General features: G+C 38.6%; 1 protein-coding gene across 1 annotated transcript in view; it reads right to left on the reverse strand.

Annotated features, from left to right (window-relative positions):
- Positions 1–15547, reverse strand: part of PRKN (parkin RBR E3 ubiquitin protein ligase) — a 1231166-nt gene that overhangs the window by 987373 nt on the left and 228246 nt on the right. Inside the window, exon 2 of the mRNA XM_024747998.1 lies at positions 3734–3897. Coding sequence (XP_024603766.1) covers positions 3734–3897 — 164 coding nt within the window. The remainder of the gene's footprint in view (positions 1–3733; positions 3898–15547) is intronic.

The raw sequence follows: 15547 nt of genomic DNA on the forward strand, positions 1-15547 counted from the left end.
GGAAAAAATGTACAGCTCTTTCCAATTCGCTTCTAACAAATATAGTGAGTATGTGGCAGATATCTACTTTATAAAAATATATCTTAAAAGCAATAATACCATGATGAAACTTTGCTAAACAGTACAGCCATAGGTGTCTATTTTTACTAAATACTAGAGGAACAGTAAAGTTTTTTTAAGCTTACTAAATTCAAATTGTACTATTCTTAAGTAAAACCTGTATATATAAGGTTCAAACATTTATTTATAAACTCCACAAAGTTCTTTTTAGTTAAAATGTATAAATATTACACACACACACACACACACACTTTACTGCCCCAGTAAAATATGCATCCTATTATCATTGCTTTAACTGTTTAAATTATTGCAGATATACTTATCATAATTCATAATGGAAAGTTGTCATGTTATTTAAGGTGATCACTTAGACCCTGAAGTAACTGCCTAATAATAACGATGACAATCATGATAGTGATGATGCTAATAAATGCTCACATTTAGATAGTGTTTACTATATGTTGTACTCTGTTCTAAGAGTTTTACATAAATTAACTTAGTCCTCACAAAATCCCAATGAGATGGCTATTATTATTATTCCCATTTTACAAATAAGCAAACTGAAACACAGAGAGGCCATATTCTCTAAGTATATAAGATACCTTTTAAAAAATTGTTTTGCCTTAATTTGTAATAGTAAAAACTAGATACTCCCTAAATATAATATAAACACTCTTATTACAGAGAATTATCTAGATACTTAGAAATGAAGATTATACAACACATGGAAAATGCCTATGATATAATATTAAGTGAAAGAATTCAGAATATAAAATTGCATTCTCACACTGATGACAACTGTATAAAAGTCAGCCATGCACACAGTCAAGGGCTAGGAAATGTACAACACAGTGCAGGACCTGCTGCTCCTCCAGGAACTCCTTCTGTCTCTCCTTCCCCTCAATGACCAGCTGGGCCGTGCTCATTACATAGTCCCATGATTCATACTGAACCCCTGAAATCTGGCTTTTTCCAACTACAGTCTTGGCCTGGAGTTCTGAAGGTCCCTAACTCACCACCACAGTCACCAAGTCCTTCAACATCCTCCATCTTTTCACAGCACATATATTCTTTTTTTTTTTTTTTTTTTTTTTGTGGTACGCGGGCCTCTCACCGCTGTGGCCTCTCCCGTTGCGGAGCACAGGCTCCGGACGCGCAGGCTCAGCGGCCATGGCTCACGGGCCCAGCCGCTCCGCGGCATGTGGGATCTTCCCGGACCGGGGCACGAACCCACGTCCCCTGCATCGGCAGGCAGACTCCCAACCACTGCGCCACCGGGGAAGCCTAGCACATATATTCTTTACCAGTAATTTTCTTTTCCAAAGTATCTTCATAAGTGTCAGCGGATGGATGATGCCTCTTTTACTGGCTCCTCCCCTGCTACCTAACACACTTCCTGCGCCGCTGTCCTCTGTACCTTGGCAACTGAATCTGCTCCAGTAACCGCAATATTTACCTCCATGTAAGTAGTCCTCAAATATAAAGCAAGCCCTAAGCTCTACACCTAAGTTCAGCTGCCTGCCAGCATCTCCCACCGGCATTAACTCTTGTCATGGATGCAACTCCTCATCCTGCCCATGATCAAACTGGATCTCCAGACTCCTATTTCTCTCCAGGGCACCTTATTTTGCTCAAGATCTCCATACATGAAACTTCAATGTCACATCGGTCAAAGCTCTGTAAAATACAGCTCCCAACTCCCTTCTTACCCCATCTTCAGCATCTCCTCTAGGTTCTAAAAGAATAGGAACCTATGCTTGTTCCCAAGGACACCCTATGCTCATTCTCCACGTCCAGAACCCTACTCGAGTTTCAATTCATCCATGAAGTCTTTCTTGGTGACTTTCACTCAGATGTGTTTTCTCCACCTTTAAAATTTCATAATACTTATATTTCAGTTTTCATATGGCAGTTATCATGTTTGACATCCTTATGTTATAGCTATTTGGTTGAGCTACATGAAATTGCTGATAGTTTTAACCTATATGGTTCAACCTAATATTTCTGTTGATTTTAGAGGCCGTAAGTAAACAGCAGTCTCTACAACAGTAGGGATGAGTTTTGCCTTTCTTTGGGATCCCCTGAGAAGCCCAGAACATTTGAAGTGTTTGTCAAAATAAAGAATCTTAATCAATCTATCTATATATCTACATTTATATCTATATCTTATCCATATCTATCTATCTATAAAAATCAATTGCCTGTAGCAATTAGTGTAACCTATCAGCTCCAATGGTAGAGGTGAGAAGCTTTAGAACCTGAAACTTCAAAACTTCTGGTAACATAAAATACTTTGGTTCAAGAAGCTGTTTTAAAATAATTTATGAAGGAAACATTCTTGGATCTAGAGTTTGGCAGGTACAGTAAAAAAGCTTTTCAGTTGACTGAAATAAAAAAAAAATCAAAACCCTTTTTAGCACGGGCACTTCCCTTATAAAAACAAATTGCCTAACAGCAAAGCACAGCAGTTTGTGCACGGTGAGCACGTGCCTCCTGCCGTCACAGGAGGAGTGCTGGAGAAGGAGGGAGTGATTTACATTTCTATAGCTTCTTTTGAACGCCCAGATTCGAAAGCATTTCGCAAAGCAGTAAACATCATCACCAAGAAGAGACAGTGACAGGATGTCCATAAAGTAGGGACTCTGAGTAGAGACACAGCAGCGCCCGCACAGCTGTAAACAGAAGCGCAATTCATCTGTGCGGGCTAAGAAAGGGGGAAAGTGTGTCTGCAGGGTTCTTCAGCATCACCTGAACCATCCACAGAAACCAACTCGTTTCTTATACTTTCTCAAAGAATGACTTCAATCCATATTGAGTCCTATTTGCTGGCGTCCTCAACAAATTACTGGTCTCCACTTCTAGGTGACGGCACTGCTCATCAATCGCCTACCCAATTCTCCCCTTCTCCTACAGAAATCACTGTTGTGAATGAAACACCCAGATGAAAAGGATATAGCCCTTTGATGGTATCTGGAGCTGTGCAGTGCCCTGAAAGCATTAGGGACAGAAGAGAAAACACACACTGCTCTCTCTCTAATGTTTCAGTGGCCCATTCTAGGGAAAATGTTACTAAAGCTTGGAGAAATTGAATACAAAGGTGGACTTTTGCTGTGCATCAGTCTTCCTTCACCACAGCTTGGGCACTGCGATTCTGACGGGGCAGGGAGCTCTCAATCCTGCTGTGAACGGCCCTGAGCCCTGCACCTCCCCTACTGAGCCCCGGCAGCAGACCTAGGACCATCCTCCAGGGGTCACAATTGGGTTACACATTCCTCACAGCACAGTGACTGAGCAACCTGATTTGGAACAATTTATTTGAATCCTTCTTCATTAAGATTCAAATGGAATAAGTAAGGTAGAAATTGAACAGACAGAGAAATTGTGCCTTGCTTCTCCTGTAGTCAGTAAACATTTATTCACTAAGCCCAGTTTGTGTGCTCTCTCTCTTTTCCCTCTCTCGCTCACAGTTATTCTTCCAATCCTTCGGGCTTGCTGTTTTAATGCATAATTAAGAAGGTCAGAATTAATGAAGCGGTATGGAGTAAAGTTCAAGGAATCCCCAGGCACTATTTATTCTATTAGATCTCAGGCATGAATGTCAGCTTGGCAGCAGAAGCAGCATAAGCAATGGGGTTGGCTGCATCCCAGGAACGATCCACTAAGGGAGACTCACCCGCACTGTCAAGTCATTCCTCAGCTCCTTCCCTGCGAAAATCACACGCAACTGGTCAGCTGGAACCCCCTGTCGCTTAGCAACCACCTCCTTGAGCTGGAAGATGCTGGTGTCAGAATCGACCTCCACTGGGAAACCATGGCTGGAGTTGAACCTGACAAACACTGACCAAGAAAATTGGAGGGGAAGAAAAAAAAAGTAAGCATTACTCAAAGCCCTTAAATGGCGATAGCAACATTTCTAAACTGATTTACCCATCACCCACCCTTTGATTAACAGCATACATTTTCTTTCACTTAGAACATAAAACTTAATGCTATGGAGTAACATCTGGAGAAAAATGGAATTTCCCTGTGGGACTTCCCTTTCGTATATTAGTCAGTGACCCGCAAACAAAATTGCATGCTCCCTTTGACATCCATCCTAGGAAACAGGGACTCCAGCAGAACACTTGCTTGATTGGAATTGTAAGATTCCCATGAGTTTATCGAAGAGATTCAGCTCTTACAGCCTGTACAAACTCACACTGCCTCTACAGTGCCCCTGTTAATAAAAAATCAAATGCATTGTGTTAGCACCCATGGTACAGCAATGGAACAAAACCAAGCCACTTCACAGTGGTTGAGAGTCCGCCTGCCGATGCAGGGGACACGAGTTCGTACCCTGGTCTGGGAGGATCCCACATGCCACGGAGCGGCTGGGCCCGTGAGCCATGGCCGCTGAGCCTGCGCGTCCGGAGCCTGTGCTCCGCAGCGGGAGAGACCACAACAGGGAGAGGCCGCGTACCACCAAAAAAAAAAAAAAAAAAAAAAAAGCCACTTTATAGATCAGAGGGAAGACCCAGCAGAGCCCTAGGCACTGGCGGTCCCAGACAAAAGGCTTCACTGGGTCTTATGGAAATATATATTTGCCCTTTCTTTTGAAACTAGTGATATACCCTTTCTCTTTTTGGAACCACCGTTCCCCTCAAGGACCAGGCTGGAACCTCACAGTCTTCTTACATGCTTTCTTCTCACTGCCAACTGCCCCGCCACCTCAATGGCTCTCGCATCTGCCCTTTCCTTCCACTCCTTCTGTCACTACGCTCATTCAATCACATCTAGATTCCTGCAACAGCCTCCCAGCAGGAGTCTTAATATACTCTCTTCACTTCCAAAATGTCCTACACTGTTCTGCAAAGTAAACCGTATTAATCTAGAGCCCTCGCTGTGTCGTAGCCCTCAAATCCTTTAAAGGCACAAATCTTTCAAACTAAATGCTCCCAAAAAACATATAACAGAAAACGCCTGCCCCCAGCCCTTGCCTCTGCTCACGTCACACCCTTCCTCACCTCTGCCTTTTGAAAGCCTGTTCACCTCCACGATCCATCTCCAATGTGACCTCCTCCAAGAGGCCTCTCGCTATCAGCCCCCTCAAGACTGACCTCACCTCTTCAGGGCTCCAGTGGCTTTTACTGTGTACGTCTTACAAGACTTGCCATGTTCTCTCATGGAAGCAGTACAGCAGAGGTGACAAATACATCCTCCAAAGTGAGAGGACCTATTCACCAATTCCTGTAGGTCCCTTATCAGCTCAGGAGACTGGGGTAAACACATTAACCTTCACTCTTTAACTCTCAGTTCCCTAATATTCAAAATATAAATAAACCACAGAGGGTGTTCTATAATACATTAAGTAATATTTAGAGTGTTTATAACTATCAAATAATTACTTTCAAAAATAACGAATATTTGTATATGTCTTTGGTATATATTTTACCTCTTTAAAAGATTATACACTCCTCAAGGTCAAGCACTAAAGCTTATTTTCTGCTGTATCTCCTTTATTTAATTTTTTTAATAAATAAATAATTTTTTTATTTTTGGCTGCATTGCTTCTTCATTGCTGCACGTAGCCTTTCTCTAGTTGCAGCGAGCTGGGGCTACTCTTCAATGCGGTGCGCGAGCTTCTCATTACGGTGGCTTTTCTTGTTGCGGAGCACGGGCTCTAGGCACGTGGGCTTTAGTAGTTGTGGCACACGGGCTTAGTTGCTCCGCGGCATGTGGGATCTTCCCGGACCAGGGCTCGAACCCGTGTCTTCTGCATTGGCAGGTGGATTCTTAACCACTGTGCCACCAGGGAAGTCCCCGTATCACAGTGGTAACTAGTAAGTAATTTATCACTTACTAGTTCTAAATTCAAATGTGAGATGGCCCACCAAATAATAATTATAATAAAATAATAATTACAATGCCAATAATATTCAAGCAGTTACTACGTGGTAGAAGTTGCACATTACATATGCTATTTTAAGCTTCCTGAGGATCTGGTAAGGTCAGTATTATTATCCTTATTTAATAGAAAGTAAATGAAGGCCTTGAGAATTGTAATCACTTTTTTAAGGACATCAGCTACTTTGTAATGGAATCACAATTTAAACTCAGTTCAATCTACCTCTAAATCCCATTGCATTTACTATAACATGCTGCCTAAAATCGTCTCAGAAGAAAAGTTCACATTCCTTTTCCTTATGATAAAAAAATTACAAAACACAACAGCAAAAAAGTCTTTATAACATAATTCAGATAGCCTCTATACAGGTTAGCAGTAGAAAATGAGATTAAAAAAATAAAATCTCCAGTGAAGAGCTAAGAGCAAACCACAATGAACAATATTTACAAGACACAATGAGATAAAAATGACACCAAACTGAGAGTAGATGCCAGAGATGACACCACAGGAGCAAAATCCTGACATATTTTACCAGCACACAAAATATTTAGAAAGAGTAAAAACTGGAAGTGACAAAAGTGTTCCAAATAAAGAAAACTGATTGAAAAAAAAAGAAAAGAACAATTACAGAGGAAAAGGTGCTTTTGATATACTTTTAAGTAGATGCCATGTGACACTGTTGAAAGTAGAGGAGGAGAAATAAAAATGTATCAGAATCCCTTGAGGTATACTCCTGGCATCCTCTGATCAGAGACCATAAGACCAGCAATTCATCAGATAAGACATGGCAACAAGTGAGTGGCTATAAGGGACAAAAGGTATGGTCCCAGTTGCAAACTGGATTTTCTAGTAGCGTGAATAGACTTTTTTAAAAGAAGTAAAACACCACTGGGGAAGAAGCAGTTGAAAACTATACAAAGGTTACTAAAAAAAGGAATAAATATTCCAGGAGATCTGAAGTTGCTGATCTTCTCCAGGGGTTCAAATCATGGGAATTCCACCTTAAGGACAAGAATTATAAAGAAAACTAAAGGAAAAAAATCTGCAAAAAACATACTAGATAACTCTGTACCACTAATGAAATCATTATTATCTAAAAGCCTTTTTTGGTGGGAATGTGAATTTGTACAGCCACTATGGAGAACAGTATGGAGGTTCCTTAAAAAACTACAAATAGAACTACCCTATGACCCAGCAATCCCAATACTGGGCATATACCCTGAGAAAACCATAATTCAAAAAGAGTCATGTACCAAAATGTTCATTGCAGCTCTATTTACAATAGCCAGGGCACGGAAGCAACCTAAGTGTCCATCATCAGATGAATGGATAAAGAAGATGTGGCACATATATACAATGGAATATTACTCAGCCATAAAAAGAAACGAAATTGAGTTATTTGTAGTGAGGTGGATGGACCTAGAGTCTGTCACACAGAGTGAAGTAAGTCAGAAAGAGAAAGACAAATACCATATGCTAACACATATATATGGAATCTAAGAAAAAAAAAATGTCATGAAGAACCTAGGGGTAAGACAGGAATAAAGACACAGACCTACTAGAGAATGGACTTGAGGATCTGGGGAGGGGGAAGGGTAAGCTGTGACAAAGTGAGAGAGTGGCATGCACATATATACACTACCAAATGTAAAACAGATAGCTAGTGGGAAGCAGCCGCATAGCACAGGGAGATCAGCTTGGTGCTTTGTGACCACCTAGAGGGGTGGGATAGGGAGCGGGGGAGGGAGGGAGATGCAAGAGGGAAGAGATATGGGAACATATGTATATGTATAACTTATTCACTAACACACCATTGTAAAGCAATTGTACTCCAATAAAGATGTAAAAAAAAAAATAATAAAAGCCTTTTTTCCTTATAAATAGAAAAAAGTTTGTGAGCTTAAGTTAAATTTGGATAAACTGTACCAATACTTTATAAATGAATATTTTTGAGCAGCAAATCAGAAATGTAGTATGAATTTTCTGATGGAAAGACTGATCAAATACATAGCAGATATTTGGCCAACTAAAATATTGGTATGGATAAGAACAAACATCTTAAAGTGACCTGATAAATAGCCAAATGCCATTATATGAAAAACAGCTAGTGTTTAATGGCAGTACCATAATTCGCAGTGGGTCTCCATCTTTCTCTGACCCATGTGAGAAATGTGTATGTTCCGTCTGTTCTAGTCCTGTCATTTCAGCCATGATTCCTAAAAGAGAGGAGGAGAATGATTCCTAAAAGAGAGGAGGAGAGAAGCACCCAACCCTCCTCCTCTACTACCTCTTTAAGAGTCATAGAAAGCAGAATGCCCTCAGAGCCAGGACAAAAGAAATTGGAATCCTGGTTGTGCCAGTTGCTAATTTTATGACTTAGGACAAATTATCTGTTCACCTGGATTCTTAGCTTCCTTATCTGCTAAAATGGAGATAATGTATACAACATCAAGTGCCAGTTACAAAAGATTTGTTGAGATTATGGATGTATTAGGAAATTTTGGAAAGAGTCCTTAGTATATTACCTTGTACTCTTGGTACAAGGTAAGTTTGTTTTGCAAAACTAGTTTCCTAACTTTAGTCACCTAGTGGAGGTAGCACTCATTAAAGCAGCTTCCACTGTTTGTATTATAACTAAGGTAGATTAAATAGGAGGTGAGAAGAGCTAAATTAAGTAGCCTATTTTTTTTTAAATTTCTGCTCCTCTTCATGATACAGACAACTTCCAAGAACAGAGACATGATAAAGAATTTAGCTTATCTCCATGTTCTGAGATTTAATTTTAAATTAAAAGTTTGGGAATGCTTGTTCTGATGACACCTATTATAGCACCAGAAATAAACACCATATCACTAAACATTATCCATTATGTGGATTATCAATAAGCACCATAATACAATGATAAGAAAAAGATGATGAGTCACATTCACACTTACTTTTTATGCTATCCTTGACCAGGGTTCAGAAGATCCAGAGGACAAGAAAGTAACTGGGAGGAAGGAGGGGGAAGGAGTCATAGGTTGATGGGCACTTACTTATATTTTTCTCAGGGCTATTCTACTTGTCCTGTCTGATTGGGGCCTACTTTTTTAGTTATAACTATAATAGTTTCATCAATGATTATGGTATTTGTAGGATTCTGACTGCCTTGAAAGCAGCCATTCTACTCCTCCTACATGAGACTAGTCACAGGATTGAGGTGGGGTGATTCACCCTTCCCCCCCCAACTCCAGGTGTGAGTTCTCATTAATTAGCACAACCTCATCCTCTTTGTCACAGTGACTGGCTCAAAGATGGACATAAACCAGTCAGTGCCTGGTGTTCCCCAGGTCATAGTGATTGACTCCCTAGAATAGAGGTGATCCAAGGTAGGCCAATCCAGAGAAATCCAGAACTTATCAAAGGCTTAGTGACGAAGTGATTTTAGATGTCATGCTATATCATGTGAGCTTAGACATTTTCACTGAGAGAATCAAATGAAAACAGAGCCCAAGATAGACCATTGCCATCAGAGTATAAATGGGCTCATTGCTTTTCGAGCAAGACAATTCCTCCTCAAGAGAGAATGCCCTAAGCTCTGCAGGATGTTTAGCTCCAGCTGCAGCCCAGTAAATGTCAGGAGCGCACTCTAATAACCATGGCAACAAAAAAGTAACCCTACATATCTCTGGTGAGTAGTTTCTTCTCTACCTTTGAGAAATATCACTCTAGTAGCTTCTACCCCAAACAGACAAACCTTGTCCTCACATTCCCCTCCATTCACTATCCCACTTCTCTGCACAGAATATTCTACTGTGAATTTCTTACAGTTCAGCTTTCCATTTCTTTACTTTCCGTTCTTTTATGAACTACTCTTGAAGCCTGCTCTTGGTATGACCTCCACGTTTCCAGTCAATGGCTGCTTTTCTATTCTTCTCATATTTGGCCATTCAGGGACATTCAGTAAGGATCTTGTTCCAATAAAACTTTTTTTCTCTTGGCATCTGCCACTAAGCCCTCCCAGTTTCCCTCCTACAACACAGGACATACTTTCTTAGCTTCATCTATCAGATTCTCTTTTTTTGTTCGACCTACTGATTTTAGAGCGCCCAGAGGTCTGCTTGGACTCTCTTCTTTTCTGAGCGTCCTCCCAGGGTTGTATTATCCAAGCTGCATGTTTTATAATTCTTGGGCAATTTAATATATTTCAATGGGGTATTTTCACTCACCATGATTTTTACTTTATATTCTTATTTTAAAATCCAACTTTCTCACAACTATCAACCTCAGACCATCCTCAGAACAATGTGAGTCCATGGAATTATCTAATACTTAGAACCAATTCCTACATTCTTCATGTTACAGATTTTGCTCACAAGAACTACGCTGAACATGTACTTAACAACTTTCATATAGAAATCTCAAAATCCTTATATAAAGGTGAAATTAACCTCCCCCAAATCACACAGTATATCTTCAGTATTCAGAAAGTAAAATTTGTTTTAATCCTAATTTCTTGCACTCATAATTTAAACCATTTGTTAAAGGACTGCAGCATATTACGCATTTTTCATAGGACTCTGCTAGTAAAAAAATTTAATATACTTTAAATCATTAAGAATTAATTTAAGAAATGATTACAAAAGAATATGTATGTGTATTCATATATAGGTATATATGCATGTATACATATGTGTGTATATCCAAATTAATAAAATTACTGTGTGTGTATATACTTTATATGTATAAGTATATAATATATACACATATAATATATACACATATACCTATTAGTCCATAACATCTTGATATTAGTCTAAGAAACAATTATAAAGAAAAGATGTGTGTGTATATATATAAAGGTATACATATAAATATATTACATATATGTGTATATCCACACACATATATTTTACACAAACACACACACACATACAGTATTTTCTAAACCTAGGTAAATGAATGACCAAATTGGGTACTTTATTGTATGTTTTAAACTTGAATTTTAATGACTTTTTTCTTAAACTGAGAAAAGCACAAAGTATGATTCAGCAAGAACATCTACCATGTAGGATTTAAGTAAGTAGGGGGTGAAGGTGTGACCAGCACTTAAAAATTACTAATATTAATAGTTTAAGAAAATCAAACACTTGTTTTGAGAGAGGACCATTATTATATTCTGATTATCGCAGAAAAATAACAAACGCAAAATCACCAATTAAGGAATAATAGACACTTGCTATCTAGTCATATAAGTAACTTCTAAGTTCAGAGGAAAAAGTTAGAAGAAAGCTAACTGCAACATCTAGTAAAGTTACCCTTCCTATACAACAGATATAAAGAATAACAACAAAAAAATGTATCCAGGTAATGGTCTTGTGTAGGTGCATCAAATATCCTTAAAAGGACAAACTGTGAATATATTCTCTGGCCCTTAAAGGTTACCTTCAACTGACAATGTAAAGCACAGGCCTCTGCTTGAGAATGCAGCCTCAAACTGTGATGTCGAACTCCCACCAACGCCCAGAGTAGAGAACTCTGGTAACAATGGAGCCCATCCAGGTTTGAGTCAGGGATCAAGCTCAACTGGTAGAAATTCCATATCTCAGCCACGTTTACCTCCCCCGCCCCCTTATTTTGTATCCTGTCGTTCAAAGTGTTGCACATTAGTGTAACGCATATGGTTGCTCTTGAGTGAAGCTATTAACCATCAGGATGAGAAGATTGTGAAATTATCCTCTGGCAGCAGAGAATAGATAGATTTTGACTTCTATAATTTCTTTTCTAGAATAAAGTCAAATGATGTCATTGCTTTGAGTCCTACTTCATTTCTAATATAATCTAGTCTATACTAATCTATTCCTCCACCCAATGAATAATAGTGAAGAACAAAGCTCTAGAATTAATCAGCATTTTCGTAATCACAGCTCAACATTTAGCAACCTTGCATATACAATCTAACCTTTATTGGGTTGTTGCAGGATCCAGGTCACTATTAGCTATTACTATTTTTTTTAAAAAAAACTATTATTTATAACACATAACTTAATGTTTGATTATATGCTATCTGGTATCATTCTTTATTAGTTTCTTACATAATTCTTGATTTCTAACTATCTTTTAAGTTCTTTCTAATCAGAAACTTCATTTAGTCTCCTCACCCTCACTATCACAGTGTTAAACAGATAGAGGCCAGAATTTTTGCTTTTTGTAATGACTGAGTAACATGTCAGAACAACTTCCCGCAGAAAATGAAGATTATAAAAAAGAATCAACTGGAAATTCTAGAACTAAAACTACAATATCTGAAATAAATATTTATTAATAGATTTAATAACAAAATGGAGATAAAACAGGGAAATGTTAATGAAGAATAGAGAGAAGGGAGCTTTTTAAAAAACGAACAGACCTCAGGGACTTGCTAGGTAATATCAAATGGTTTAACATATATATAATAGTAGTGACAAAAAGAAAGAAGAGAAAATGGGGCAGAAAAATTATTTGCGACATAATGCCCAGAATTTTAAAATATATGATGAAATACATAAATGTACATATTCAAAATGCTCAACAACAAAAAGCAACATAAATTTGAATAAGACCGTGTCAAGGCACATCAGAGTCAAACTATTGAAAGCCAAAGATAAGGAACAAGTTTTTGAAAGCAACAGGAAAAGAGATTCCTTCACATAGCTTAAACTCATCATCAAAAGCAATGGAGGCCAGAAGTAAAAGTATAACATCTTTAAGGTATTCAAATTAAAAACAAAAACACTGTTAAACACAGAATTCTACATCCAGTAAGAATATCCTTCAGGAATAAAGGCAAAATAAAGATATTTCAAGATGTAAGAAAACTAAGAAAATCTGTCACAAGCAGACTCACCCTAAAAGAAATGCTAAAGAAAATTCTTCATACTAAAGAGAAATGACAACAGATGGAAATGTAGATCCTCAGAAAGGGATAAGAACATCAGAAATGCTAAATGCCTGAGTAAATACAGAAGACAATTATGTGGGGATTTTTTGCTTTATTCATCTTAATTTCTTTAATAATATAATTGCTTATATGGACTGAGTTTAGTACCCCCCCAGCCAAATTCATATGTTAAAGCCCTAACCCCCAATGCAATGGTATATGGAGATGGGAGCTTGGGGAGATGGTTAGTTTTAGATAAGGGCATGTGGGTGAGGCACTCATGAAGAGATTAGTGTCCTTATACCAGAAGAGACACCACAGAGTTTGCTGTCTCTCCTGCCATGTGAGGATGCAGTAAAAAGGATGCTGTCTATAAGCCAGGAAGAGGGCCCTCCCCAGAACCTGACCATACTAGAACTCTGATCTCAGACTGCCAGCCTCCAGAACTGTGAGAAAATAAATTTCTATTGTTTAAACCACTCAGTCTAGTGATAGTTCATTATGGTGCTGAGCTAAGAAAACATTCAACACAAAAATTAAAAAGTTTCATGAGGAGTCCAAAATACATACAAATATAATAAATATGACAACTACAGCATAAAGAATGGGGGATGGATATCAACCATTTCTTCTACATTTTGGGTGGAAACTGGTGCATTATTAACAATACTGACTGTCAAAATTTAAGAAGATACATTATAATTCCTAGAATTAAAATTGAAATGAATAAAAAAGTTGAGCCAAAAAGCAAATAAAAATTACAAGGGAATTCTACAAACTACTGAATCCTCCAGAATCAGCAAATGAGTAACAGAGGAGCAAAACTGGAAAAGTAAATAGAAAACATATAATAAAATGATAAATTCAATCATTTCAATAATTACATTAAATTTTAATGAAATAACACTTCAATTAAAAGGTAGAGACTGGGGCTTCCCTGGTGGCGCAGTGGTTGAGAGTCCGCCTGCCGATGCAGGGGACACGGGTTCGTGCCCCGGTCCGGGAAGATCCCACATGCCGCGGAGTGGCTGGGCCTGTGAGCCGTGGCCGCTGAGCCTGCGCGTCTGGAGCCTGTGCTCCGCAATGGGAGAGGCCACAACAGTGAGAGGCCCGTGTACGGCAAAAAAAAAAAAAAAAAAAAGGTGGAGACTGTCAGGACAGAACAAGGTTGACACAACTATGTACTTTCTACAAGAGCCACATTTTACATACAAAGACAGAAATAGTTTGGAAATAAATGAATAAAAAAATGCTGAGCAAAAAAGTATGAGAAGGCAGGATGATAATATTAATTATCACATGGATTCAAATACAAAATTCTGAGAAAAAGAGGTACTGAATTGTGGTGTCACCATTTGAGATGGGAGAAAAGGCTCAAATGTCACACTCTGCATCCTCCATTCCTTCCTTTCTTTGAGTTGGGAGATGTACCTGGTACCTCATTTAGCCAGGCTTGGAATGTATGGGTCTTCCACTGCTCCCAGCCTCCCTGGATATAGACAGAGGACAATGCGCCCTTCCTACCCTCCTCAGGGGGTAACAGACCTCGAGGTCTGGAGGTGTAGATGAGAGAAACTGTAGGCAAAGACATTATCTATGGCCTCAAGGCAACTGCTGTGATTCTTTGACAAAGGCATACCCAGTGGATTTTGCATTGGTTCTTCTCTTTCTCTCTCTTGGCCCCCCTCCCAACTCTTTTTTTCTCTTTGATTAATTCTTCCATTTTCTTTTTTAATTACTTAACAGAAGTAACATTATGGGAAGTGGAGAATGGGACGAAGGAAAAATGTAATTAAGAATCCACAAAACAAGAGGTGTTTATTATGGCTATGACCACGAACTCTGGAACTACCTGCTGAGATTCAAATCCTAAGACTGTCCCTTATCAACTATGTAATCATGTCACAAGTTTCTGGTCCTCAGTTTATTCTCTATGAAATAGGAGCTAGCAATAGTAACTGCCTCAATTGGTTGTGAGAATTCAATGAATTAATATATGCAAAGTATTTAGAAAAGTGCCTAGCACGTTATAAGTTTTAACAATTATTAGCTCTTACCTAAGGCCCAACATATGGCTTAAAAATTATGGTTACTATGTCAGTTGTACAATATTAATGTTTAGGTAACTAAAAAGTCTACCTTTTATTTTTTTTCAATAAGAAAGATTTTCCCGAATGGAGTTCTATTTCACTATGCTTTAGAGTACACTGTAATTGATCTAAAGTGACTGCAGGATACTGATACTGATATCTCATGTTTAGATAGAGCTTTCAGTTTTCAAAGTGCTTTTACAGACATTCTCTCAGCTAATCTTCACAACACCTCTAAAAGATGATGGTGACAGCATTCACTACTCCTACTTTTAAAATGAATAAACAGATGTACAAGAAGGAAAAGTGGTTTACCCAGGATTTATAAGGAAAGGAGCAGGAACTAGCAGCTGTGTCCTGAAGCCCTCTACTTTAGATCAGTGACTTCACACAAAGACTATATGTTACCCGAGGGTGTAAGAGGGTAATTCTTATACCTCCTAATTCTCACATATGCTTCCTTAAGACTAATATGTCAGAAAACATGCCTATGGCTGAGGTGTCATAATAGATCTTTTGTGCAACCTTCTCTTCAAAATCAACATTTTCCTATTTTACAAAGAAAAGCATACCACTCACTCTTGCATTACCACAGGGTGTCAAAAAAGGACAACC

The sequence above is a fragment of the Neophocaena asiaeorientalis genome, unplaced genomic scaffold (assembly GCF_003031525.2).
Source record: "Neophocaena asiaeorientalis asiaeorientalis breed wild unplaced genomic scaffold, Neophocaena_asiaeorientalis_V1.1 scaffold123, whole genome shotgun sequence".
Classification (NCBI taxonomy): domain Eukaryota; kingdom Metazoa; phylum Chordata; class Mammalia; order Artiodactyla; family Phocoenidae; genus Neophocaena; species Neophocaena asiaeorientalis.